The sequence below is a fragment of the Mizuhopecten yessoensis genome, unplaced genomic scaffold, assembly GCF_002113885.1.
Source record: "Mizuhopecten yessoensis strain PY_sf001 unplaced genomic scaffold, ASM211388v2 scaffold11115, whole genome shotgun sequence".
Lineage (NCBI taxonomy): Eukaryota > Metazoa > Mollusca > Bivalvia > Pectinida > Pectinidae > Mizuhopecten > Mizuhopecten yessoensis.
In genome coordinates this window covers 868445-881543 of record NW_018408887.1, presented here as the reverse complement: position 1 = coordinate 881543, position 13099 = coordinate 868445, and the positions used below count along the sequence as shown (strand labels likewise).

At 36.0% G+C, this 13099-nt stretch overlaps 1 protein-coding gene across 2 annotated transcripts; it reads right to left on the bottom strand.

The window, feature by feature from the left end:
* Window positions 1-801: 801 nt before the first annotated feature.
* Window positions 802-12395, bottom strand: LOC110466091 (protein lap1-like). Of its 2 annotated transcripts, XM_021522389.1 has the most exons (13): window positions 12301-12395; window positions 8989-9248; window positions 8367-8440; window positions 7895-8047; window positions 7404-7569; window positions 6236-6305; window positions 5717-5828; window positions 4857-4911; window positions 4012-4172; window positions 3298-3419; window positions 1875-2045; window positions 1246-1410; window positions 802-849 (listed from the first exon to the last, which is right to left on the bottom strand). In XM_021522389.1, the coding sequence occupies exons 1-12, from the start codon at window positions 12308-12310 to the stop codon at window positions 1259-1261; spliced, it is 1506 nt and encodes a 501-aa protein (XP_021378064.1). In that variant the 5' UTR covers window positions 12311-12395; the 3' UTR covers window positions 802-849; window positions 1246-1258. The 2 variants fall into 2 exon arrangements, with proteins under 2 accessions (XP_021378064.1, XP_021378063.1); XM_021522388.1 differs by lacking the exon at window positions 802-849 and having other exon boundaries at window positions 1244-1410.
* Window positions 12396-13099: the final 704 nt, after the last annotated feature.

Here is a 13099-nt window from a genome sequence, read left to right as displayed (position 1 = left end):
ATAGTTAAACAAAAAATCCTAACAACAAAAGCAGGAGATTTCTTAAGACATTTGGTCTCAATATGGCTATCTTTTAAGAAAGTCTGCTATCATTTTATACATAGTAGGTTTATTGAAAGCAGGAGTTAAACTGTAAATGAAATTAATATTAGCACAGGCATTGTTCCATTTTTCTTGCTGGTTCAAAAATTATAAAACAACTTTGTAAGATCAGATCATTTTGAGATCTGGTGAAATTTTCTATACTTACAACATGTAATTAGAAGTCTTTTTGATATGTCACTGAAAATGTATATAGCATATAAACTTAGATCTTCCATGATCCCAAAGACAAAATATGAGAAAATATCAAGATTTGTATAGCCATTCAAACATGTCAGCCATTAGTTACCAATTATACACTGATTACTGCAGCAGTATGCCTCGGACCCAGTCAGGAGTTGATAGCTGTATGAATCGGACCCAGTCAGGAGTTGATAGCTGTATGTATCGGTCGCAGTCAGGAGTTGATAGCTGTATGAATCGGTCCCAGTCAGGAGTTGATAGCTGTGTGTATTGGTCCCAGTCAGGAGTTGATAGCTGTATGAATCGGTCCCAGTCAGGAGTTGATAGCTGTATGAATCAGACCCAGTCAGGAGTTGATAGCTGTTTGTATCGGTCCCAGTCAGGAGTTGATAGCTGTATGTATCGTACCCAGTCAGGAGTTGATAGCTGTATGTATCGTACCCAGTCAGGAGTTGATAGCTGTATGTATCAGACCCAGTCAGGAGTTGATAGCTGTACGTATCGGTCCCAGTCAGGAGTTGATAGCTGTCTGTATCGGACCCAGTCAGGAGTTGATAGCTGTATGTATCAGCCCCAGTCAGGAGTTGATAGCTGTATGTATCAGGCCCAGTCAGGAGTTGATAGCTGTATGTATCGTACCCAGTCAGGAGTTGATAGCTGTATGTATCGGACCCAGTCAGGAGGTGATAGCTGTATGAATCGGACCCAGTCAGGAGTTGATGGCTGTATGTATCGGTCCCAGTCAGGAGTTGATCGCTGTATGTATCGGTCCCAGTCAGGAGTTGATCGCTGTATGTATCGGTCCCAGTCAGGAGTTGATAGCTGTATGAATCGGACCCAGTCAGGAGTTGATGGCTGTATGTATCGGTCCCAGTCAGGAGTTGATCGCTGTATGTATCGGTCCCAGTCAGGAGTTGATCGCTGTATGTATCGGTCCCAGTCAGGAGTTGATAGCTGTATGTATCAGACCCAGTCAGGAGTTGATAGCTGCACAGGCAGCGGAGCAGAGTTGGGACAGGAATGGGATGTGGCCCTGTGAGAACTGCTGGAAGTGCAGGGAGGACCGGTACAGGTCCAGGAAGACAACTCCACAAGATGTACAAGTCTTCCTCTCTCCTACAGTCTCTGTACAAACAGCAAGGATATTGATTTAGAACATTTAATCCGTTCAGCAATTCAGAATTGAGAAAGTGTTTGTCTGGCTCAAATTCATAAGATATTGAAATCCTCAATATATTTTTTGAAGTTTGAAAAAAGACATTGAACTTTCAGAAACAAGAATAAGCTGCCAGTTACATGTTTGAATTTTATATGTGATGGAGATCAGTAACAGAGTTAAAAACATTAAAAGATGACAATCATTTATATGAAAATGTTTTGAATACAAATGAATCTAAAAGCAGAATAATTCAAGAAATACATTGTAAATGATTGGGGAATATGGAATACTGTGTAAGATATTGAATACAATAAAATTGCCACAACTTAATACCAACTTCATATGGGGTTGAATGTAAAATCAGTGACTGATTGGCTGTTACCAACATTGGGTTACCGCCAGTACAATATACACACAGCAGACTTCCTACCTTGTAGAATAAGTGGCAAGGCTGTAAGGTCATAGTGGGGACTATCTCCAGACACCACCGTCCGGAAGGCCAGCTCAAAAAGGGCAGGAACACTCCCAGTCTCGTATGGACCTTGGGTTAGGGACTGGACGTCAGACTGGTCAGCTTCTGTCAGGAATGGATTTTCTGAAACTAAATATCCAAATTTAACAAGTTATGAGTACCTGTTTTCAGAAGCAAACAGTGCAATGTGATGCCAAAAACCATATCTACTAGTCACTGCCAATTGCTCAAAGTTTACGAGGTGTATCACAATTTTATGTTTTTTACAAGAAAAACTTATTTCTAATTAAAATATCACTGACACTGATTTAAACGGACATATTAATTTCTTATCATTATTTTTATGAATACAAATTTTGTTTGAATTGCGCATCTAAAAATTGTGTATACGGAAAACACAATACGATGTATTGTGTTTACTTACTATCACAAACATGAACTAAGACAGCATACTTACTATCACAAACATGAACTAAGACAGCATACTTACCATCACAAACATGAACTGAGACAGCATACTTACTATCACAAACATGAACTAAGACAGCACACTTACTAGCATAAACATGATCTAAGACAGCACACTTACTATCACAAACATGAACTAAGACAGCATACTTACTATCAAAAACATGAACTAAGACAGCACATTTACTAGCATAAACATGACCTAAGACAGCATACTTACTATCACAAACATGAACTAAGACAGCACACTTACTAGCATAAACATGAACTAAGACAGCACACTTACTATCACAAACATGAACTAAGACAGCACACTTACTATCACAAACATGAACTAAGACAGCACACTTACTATCATAAACATGAACTAAGACAGCACATTTACTAGCATAAACATGACCTAAGACAGCATACTTACTATCACAAACATGAACTAAGACAGCACACTTACTAGCATAAACATGAACTAAGACAGCACACTTACTATCACAAACATGAACTAAGACAGCACACTTACTATCACAAACATGAACTAAGACAGCACACTTACTAGCATAAACATGAACTAAGACAGCACACTTACTATCACAAACATGAACTAAGACAGCACACTTACTATCACAAACATGAACTAAGACAGCACACTTACTAGCATAAACATGACCTAAGACAGCATACTTACTATCACAAACATGAACTAAGACAGCACACTTACTAGCATAAACATGACCTAAGACAGCATACTTACTATCACAAACATGAACTAAGACAGCACACTTACTAGCATAAACATGACCTAAGACAGCATACTTACTAGCATAAACATGACCTAAGACAGCACACTTACTAGCATAAACATGAACTAAGACAACACACTTACTATCACAAACATGACCTAAGACAGCATACTTACTATCACAAACATGAAGATGATTGATATGTAACGTAGCAGGTAGGTACTGTAGGCTGTTATAGGACACGTTCAGCTCCCTTAGGTTACCTACCCTACCCACTTCAACTGGAATCACTTTTAACCTAAAGGTAAAGATAAAAATACCAATAATACATACGAATCTGACACAACCTGTATATGTTAAACATATTAGGTGATCATAAATGTTCATTTACTGCCTCATTGCATTGATTCACAATACACTATCAATTTTCTCTTTTATATTATTTTCTATTTCCCTGACTAGAAAATCTTTTTAAACTATTTTTTTTTTCTTAATACTTTGACTAAATATTGTTGTGTGACACAGTACTGACATAGACACAAGGATTTGGAAAATTATCTATAGTTTACACTGACCTATTTCTAGACAGATTGATGGTCCTGAGGCTGGGACAATGACACAGGGATGGGGAATGTGTGAACTGTTCAGATTATTAGATAAAGTGATGATCCAAGGGCTTTGATATAGACACAGGTACTTTGGAAACTATTGAGTTTACACTGACCTGTTTCTAGACAGATTGATGGTCCTGAGGCTGCAGGGACAATGATACAGGGACTTCAGAAATTGCAGTATCTAGTTTACACTGACCTGTTTCTAGATAGATTGAAGGTCCTGAAGCTGGAACAATGACACAGGGACTTGGGAAATTATCTATAGTTTACACTGACCTGTTTCTGGAAAGATTGATGGTCCTGAGGCTGGGACATTGACACAGGGACATAGGGAATGTATCTAGGTTACAGGACACAGCGAGAAACTCCTCCAGTCTCAGCAGACCTCCGAGAGAATTTGGCACACTGTCCAGACAGTTATCACTCACATCCAATTTCTAAAGAAAACAAGACCAAACTTATGACATTGGTTTAAACCCCAGAAAATTAAATTCAATGATAAGACGCTCAGCATTTGGAATAGTTATGAAGACATATTCGTCATTTTATCTGAGAAACTTTGAAACCCTGTTAAACAAATAATGTGCATCAACATAAAATTATTTCAAAGCATTATAATTCTGGTTAAAATTACAATTTGTGAACCATATATTTGTTTAAAGATAAAAGATCTTGCTATTAAAAACTGTCAGAAAGTGATGAAAAACTGGTACCAATATAAAAATACTGAAAGTTCTGGATTTTTCAATCGTTTGAGTCGAATACGTTATATTTTATCACTTTAAACATTTTCATTCAGTCAAATCTATAATTTAGGGATGTTATAAAATCAAGTTCCTTTTTAATTCTTATTTATGAAATTGAATGCAATACATACAATCTATAGTGAAAACTTTCATTTTCATGACAAAACATACAAAAGTGAGAATGGGAGTGATCACTGTTTTCTAAAAACTGTATCCTTTTTACCAACAACACAATTTACAAGTAAGTAACCAGATACCTGTATCTCTTTAAATGAAAGTATCAGATTTATCAAAAAAAAAATTTATTGAAATGTTTTCTAGTAAACTTAGCTGATGAGATGCTTTTACCCACCTCCTTTGTAAACCAATACAAACCTGTAGCTCATTTAACTGACACAATTTGTCTGGAATGGTAGAAAATTTGTTGTGCCTGGAAAAAAAAATTCAACAATCAGAAATCTTATCTTGAAAGGATCTTATTGCAATATAAATGCTTCTTCAACTATTTTTTTTCTTGATATCATAAATTAAAAAACAAGAAGTCAAATCGGTCTTAAGATACTCATCTGACTTAAGTGGCCTTTCTTTTTTACAAAATATCCAGCACTATATATCGGCAAGCTACTGGCTAACTATTATGACTTTAAGCCTAGCAAAGCGTTAGCCAAATGTCATGTTATTAGGCCTTAAGAAATGGTTTTGGTGTTTTAACAAATTTGACCCATGTGTCTTTAAATGGGTCAAGGTCATTTTCACAAAGTTTATGGCTTTTCATCAAGATTTTGACTCTAGGCATATTTGTTCTTCAGAAGAATCCAATTGAGAGCTTTACCAGATTTGAACCCTCAAACTTTAAGGTATGGGTCAGGGTCTTTTGTTTTCAAAAAATTTGTAGCACATCATGCTAGCAGGATATTGACCAAATATTATAACTTTAGGCTTTGGTTATTCAAAAGAAGTTGTTTGAGAGTTTTAACAGATTTGACCTGTCAATCAAAATCATCCAACTGCTGGTTAATAAAAGAAGATTTGGTTGCAATTGGCTTTATGGTTCTTGAGAAGAAGATGTTCAAAGAAAAGTGAATAGACAGACAGAGTGCAAATAGCTCACTAGGCCCTTTGACCAAATGAGCAAAACAAAATTTGATGCTGAAGGTTGATGTTATGGAGCTGATTGTAAGGGGGAGACAATTCCTTTTTTAAATGCTACATTTGTGTTATAAATCAATACTTACTGTAACAACAAAGTGCGAAGATGCCTTAGATGACGTACAGAATCTGGCACAGCACTAATCTCATTACTACTGACATCTAGGTGTTGTAAGTTAGATAATGACAACCAAAAATCTAAAACAGAGGCAGAAATTCAAAGACTAAATGTAAGTGTTCTCTTAAGTTTGAGATATAAAGGGAAAGATGTTGATGGATGACGCACCATTTAAATGTAAGTCACCTTGCACAAGTAACGGTTTGTAAATGATATGTGATATTCATATTATTTTGAGACAAGATTTTGAATATATCAATACAAACTTAATTTATTTTCAAACAAATATGAAACAAGTAATTTCAACTTTTATTATTTAAATCACTCCTGTTGGCTCTGATGTTAGTCTTTAGCTCGCAAGGCAGGTGATGCAAGTGTATTATCAAATGCACCTTCAGACCACCTAAACATGTGAATATATTTGACGGTGAAAGCAAATTAAAGAATCAGTTTCATATCATAAAAAGATTCAGAACAAGACACTTACCAGGTAAAGAAGTAATTTTGTTAGAAGACACAGTCAGTATCTGGAGATTGGTCAAGGACCCCAGAGTTGCCTGAAAAAGTCATATCACCATGTATTTATTATATAGCACATATGAAATACAAAATGTATAAGTTATCATAGAAACTACCTTAAGTCTGTATGGAAATAAAATTACTGATAAAGGATTGGTCAAAATAATGCATTAAATATTTGTTTGTTTTGTCATTTAGACTAATAGAAATATTTGTGAACAATGGTTACATGTAACATCATTAAAAAAAACAAGAGGTCCATGGGCCTAAACGGTCACCTGAGTCCTACAGTATTCATTTTTGTTGTTGAAATATGAAGTGGAGATAATGATGTCAATCATCCCTACCAAAACCTGAGTAAAGAAAAGTTAGGTATAACTTTGAGTTAGGTTTGCCAGGACCATGAGTTGATCATTCCTACCAAGTTTCAGTTGGATTGACCCAGTAGAACTTGACTTTAAGTTTGAAATAGTTTTTTGAAATGGCCGGCCCTAGCATTCGAAATAAAGGCAATCAGAAAATGGAAACTATTTTTGCTTTTGAAAATTAAAGCGCCATATTTTAAAACTGGTTTATTATTTACAGAATATGGTATGCAAGTCGTTCTTCCTTTTTTAGGTCACCTGAGCTTTAAGCTTTAAGCAATAGGTCAAGTGACCTATTGCTATCCGTCGTCGTCCGTCGTCGTCCGTTATTTTTTATTTATTTTTGATCGACCCGAAAAATAACAACACTTTGTCAGGACCAAGAGTTGATCATTCCTACCAAGTTTCAGTTACTAGTAAAACAGCCCAGTAGAAGTTTAGCTTAAGTTGAAAATATAAAATGTTAACGGACGACGCCGGACGAAGACAGATAGCAATAGGTCACCTGAGCTTTTAAAATATGATGCTTTAATTTTCAAAAACAAAAATAGTTTCCATTTTCTGATTGCCTTTATTTCGAATTGTTTCATTTATTTTAAAAATAGATAAAAAAGATATGTCTTCCTTTAAATTTATGAATTATTACTGTATTCCTATTTTAGCATAGGTCACATCTTAACATACAATGCATTTTTTCCGTATCACTAATACATAGTGTTCTACTGGACAACATGTATGTTATCAAATCTTACACGGAAGTTTAATACTTACTGGTAGAATTTTAATGCTATTCTTCTGTAAATAAAATTCTTTAAGGCCACGCAGACAGCCAATTTCCTCGGGTATTTCTCCGAGGTTATTGCCAGACAGATTCAGAAGTGACAATTGGGACCCAAAATAACCAATCCTTTCCGGGCACTGACTGATTTGGCACTCACTAAAACAAGAGAAATACAGACATGCATAAACTTTCATCAGGAAGTCATTTTCTTTGAATTTAATAAAGACTGTGGTGTCCTCATTTCACTTGGGTTTTTTTATGCCAACTTGCTTACTGACAAACTATTTCCGGGCACCACTTTTCTTTATTTTCTAACAGTTCCTTTATATGTCTCTTTTAATGCATCACCAAACCGCTTTATAATGCCAAAATTTTGCTATATTGGGCAATATATTGAAGTTTTTCTTCAGTCAATAATACATTTAGCTATAAAAGTACCATAACGGTTCATATAATGTTTTCCATTTAAATGAGGCCTCACCTGAGATTGATCTCTGTAACAACACCTAGATGATCACAGGGACGACATTCAAGGTCACAGGGATGCTTGTGTATGCTGCAGGCCTCGCGACAGAAACAACATACTTTACACGTCACAAAACGGCACTGGGGATCTGCCAAGTTTTTACTGCATCTATGAAAAATATCAAAACACTTTTTATCAGATGTTAGTCATAAAATAATAGTCACATATAGTTCTGAATTACGTGCAAAAGCCTTCAGTAAGAAATAGAGCAAATAAACTGCAGATTTTATTTATCACAAAGTTGAATTTTCAATAAAATCTCAATGATTCTGTTTAAGAACATGATACTAGATTCTTAGTCTAGTAAGAATGCCAATAGTGTACCTGGAGTAATGAGTAACATGATACAGACATGATTAAGAGAAAACTTGCTGTAAATTTGAAATTACATAAAATATCAATATGCCAATTTGAAATGGCTATTTACCTGACACAAGGCACCTCCACCTGACTACACAGGACAGTCTCAAAATTGATCACATCTGGATACAGACCCGTCGTCTACAATAAAGATATACCCACTCGTAAAATATAATCAGGGCGTTTCCCAGATCAGAAGTTACTTTAATTGTGTCAGCGACATTAAGTTCACAGGTATTGATATTACGAAAAATTAAGGGTTCCAGAATTAGGTCATTTTCTAAACATTACTCTAGGAATTCTACACACATATGACAGCATCTGAACTGGACCCAGGATTTTTGGTAGATGTAAGCCCAGTAAACATTTCTAGAATTTGGACTTAAGAAGATCGAAACACCAAACAGCAAGATTGATGACAAATTAAGTTTTCAGAAAATAAAAAAAAAATAAAAAATCATAACGGGTAATCACAATTGAAATATTTTGAGTAGGTTAATTTTCCTCCAAAAGTCATTTAAGTTTAGGCAAACAATCATTTAATTTATGCCAAATGAGCTAAACACGTATCTGGCACACAAATACACAGACATACACTGATACAACAGGTAATGCATTGTTTTAACTGTTTAAACCCTTTTACTATTAAAATGTATTTTTTCAGGTATATCTTATTTTATAGAACTCACAGATGTTTTTGGTCTTTTAATGGTAAACTTGGCTCCCATGTTTGGTAAGTAGGCGAGAGAGGTGGTCGACTTTCTGCGGCCATTTTCCTTCCGATGCCGAGGATGTGCCAAACGTACTATGTAGTATATAGCCCACACTATTGAGTAGCACAAGGAGCTGGCTATGGCCACTGCTATAGTGGTGGTCTGCACATCTCCACTGAAGAAGATGAAGTCATTGGCTACGATGGACAGGTACTGGTAACAGAAACTGGCCATCACTGAAACAGAAAGGTACAGAGATAACATCAGTTGATACGTGTTGTATTAGTCATTGCTCGTAAAAGGTTTTTTTTCCTAAATATGCTAACCAATTACGATTAATGATTAAATATTTTTCTTGAAAATGCATTTATAATCAGGTTTAAAATCAAGCATAATTTAAATTTTACTTCCTGCACATGTGAGAGTTGACAATTTGGGAAAGAGGGGAGGCATCCTGCCCCTTGTTGTTGCCCCTTCTTATATAACATTCAGTTTCTTAATAGGGAGTCCTTCTTCTTAAATAATGTCTTGTTAAAACATCTTCTCAGGGATCAAGCTAAACTAAAACACGTTCGCCGACTCCTGGAAACACTCTGTGGTCTATGCCTGGAGAGATTCATCTCAGAAGCTGCTCTAGACTATCTTTGCCTTTGAAATGAGGCTACATTTGTAGACATCCATTGACATGCTGGTCTTGGAGAATAAATCGAAAACAACAGCATCAATTCCTACCAACTGGGATTAACCGAAGCTAAGTATCACATGCGTATACTTACATTAACCCCCTCTGCATTAAAGCCATTTTTGTCTCTGTGGAGTATAACATATAGATAGATAGCAGTCTTCATCTTACTGCGACTGACAGTTTAGCGATGCAGTCAATTGTAACAGCAGCTTAAAGAGGGTCTTAACCCTTTCACCCTTATGTAACTTTAGTAAACTCTTCCATGCTTTGATCTGGATGAGTTCATTATGCTCTACAGTGGTGAAAGGGTTAAGAGAGGAATTGGACGATCTCCTGTCTTGTTTCCAACCTACTGTAGGCACTGCCGAATGTTATTGACATTTCTAGGTTTCCAGTTGTAGGCTGACAAAACAAACCAGCCAGCTATCTTTTGTGCCATCTTTATCTTATTTACTTTCTATACCCGATTCTGATAAATCTTGACAACACTTGTTGATGTTCTGTTGGAAGGGAGTCTAATGCTGGATTAGCTTTCACTACAATCCTGATGATGTGGTGTTCACATCCTAATTAGTCTTCTGACTGTTCAGCTTCAGGTTGAAAAGGGTACACTTAGTGGTGAGCTTAACTTATGTAACATATTCACCATTCCAAATTGGACCAATTTAAAAGTTCTGAATTCATGGTCATTGAAGTGACAATATGACGGTCGAATCAATTCCATCACCATCACTGAATGATGTCTTTTTTTGCATTTATAGCACATACTGCACATACTGTGATATTGCTATGGTCAAGAAGTACTTAAATGTACTGAGGGATTTTTTTTTACAAAATAATCAGTGCTGCAAGCATAGCAAGATCAAGTAAACCAAGTGACGGTCAAATTGTTTTGGTAAGCAGATAAGGAGGCCATCGGTATCTGTATTCTTAGTTCCTTCCTATTTAGGAGAAACTCTGGCTAGAGAAAAATGTTAAAAGGGGGTTTAAAAACAGTACATAATCACCATCATCATCACTTCGCGTGGTATATTGGGATATATATACAGGACCAGGAATTGTTTGTCATTATATACATTAACAGGGTTAGATGGTTGGGGTTGGTAGCCCTCTTGTACATATGGTTAAATAGCTAGGGGAACGTTTCAATTTGGTGCAGTGTTTTCCTGTCAGACCTAACAGATGATATTGATCTACGTGCATGGCACAACACATATGTCGAGCACTCATTGGTAATCTAGTGCATTGTCACTATGAGCAATACGTAAATCATTACTGTCTATTATCAACTGGAGTAGGTCTTTATCACATGACATTTGATCCTTTAGAATTTGTGTTGACCTGATGATGTTGTTGATTACATCCAAGATTGGTTTTCGCCGATCATGCAGCCTTTCGCAATTAAGTTCAGAGTGCTCTTTGGTCATCATCCTTAAGCTTCTTGCATAGTTGATATGTAGCATTCACTTCTTTTTGGTTAAAGGCTTTACAGTTTGTATTAAGAATAGATGTTCCCTTAGCAAGTTTCAATTTGGGATGGAGTCTTGCAACATCCCTTGGATTAGCAGGTTTCGTATTCAGAACTGGATGTAACTTTGTAACATTGAAGCTTTCATTAATTCAGTACTCAGATTTGATAGGGTCGAGTATCCTTTTGCTTGGAGGGAAAGGATATATATTACTCCAAGCAAAAGTATACTCGACCCTATCAAATCTGAAAGCTTCAAGGTTACAAAGTTACATCCAGTTCTAAATACGAAACCTGCTAATCCCTTAACCTGCTAATCCAAGGGATTTGAGCTCTATCAATAGTTTTTCTGACTTGACTTTTCCAACAAAACGAAGGGATTGGGTTGTGAGGATATCCAGTGGATCTAGCAGATCATATCGAGCACAGATAGAGCGAACTTCTACGAACCAGCTATACGATTTGGTTGGTTTCCTCTTGCTAACCTTTTTTCGATGCTGTCTGACTAAAGTAGAGCTATGGTTGAGAGATGGATAATATAAGGGCACGTCTTGAACTTGAACATCTTGAACTCTGACCTGAACAGAAACAGGAGCTTCTTGATTGTTATCCTTACTATAACAGGAGCCCTGACGGTACATTAGGAATAGCAATGTTGAGGACATTATCAAGTGATAGGATGCTGAATCTTGTCTACATACGATACTCAACATTTTCTTGTCACCAAAATTCAATCATTTTAACTGCTTTACTCTGACCCAAAGGTCCATATTCTTCTCTAACTCATAATTTTTTCCACAGTTTTTTCTCATACAAAAACAAACACAGCCACCGAACACTTCGATTCACTGAACAAAATTCGTTTATCTTGGGGAGTTAATGCTTAACCGTCAACAAAAAGGATATCTATACCACTAATACCAGCACAACTACAACAGGAAGTAATACTCAAATTTTGTTTATCCGGCATATAATATAAACAATCGACAGTATTATGCTTTGTTGTTACTCAGCATCTGATAGATTTCAGTGTCCAAATGAGATGCCCTTTTGTGCACTTATGTAGAAAAGATCATGCAATGTTACTAATTCTCAATACGAAAATATAATTATGTCAACATTAAAAAACGTATACCCCTATACATGAACTTGTTCGAACAGTCATCCTCGTCGTTTCCTCTGTATTTTGATTTTTCCTTGCGACATGTTTTCGATTGTGTTGATCAATAAAGATTGGTTTTCACTTCCGGTTGTTGAAAAATGCGTTCAGTAAACAATAGAGTCCTAATTCGATTTTATATTATTTATTCAAATATAGTTTAAGGAACTGTTTTATACAAGAATTACAGAAGGACTTCAATAATAACAATGTTTTAGGGTTTTTTTGTTTTTATTTCTTTGCGACATTGAAAGCGAAAGCACGACTGTGGAAAGAATCCGGAATGCGGAATGAGATCGTTTGCTTAACGGAACAGATACGTCTACGTCTACCAAATAATTGACCTACTTCTTCTTTAGGTTATCAGTAGTCCTTCAATGATCTGAAGATTATTTACTGTTTTGCGCAGCGTGGCCTATATATATATTTACAAGAATACAAAAATAATGAAAATGAAATGAATTTGTGGAGGACAGCTGGTGTGAGCTGTTCTCTGAAAGTGTCGAGTGTTGTGACAGTGACTGTATGGAATTTGGTAATAAATTCCATTGAGTTATGTTAAATGTATAGATGTATCTTTTTTGGTTGAAATGTGTCTGAAAGTGAAATTATGATGTGTGCGGTTTCTACTGTCTGATGGTATGAGAATATATATAGCAGATGGGATTGCTACGATTTGATGGACTATTTTGTAGAACATTATTAATCTTGTGCGTAGTCTTCTTTCTCGTAGTGTTGGCCAGTTTAATGAATTTATCATATCTGTAGGACTACT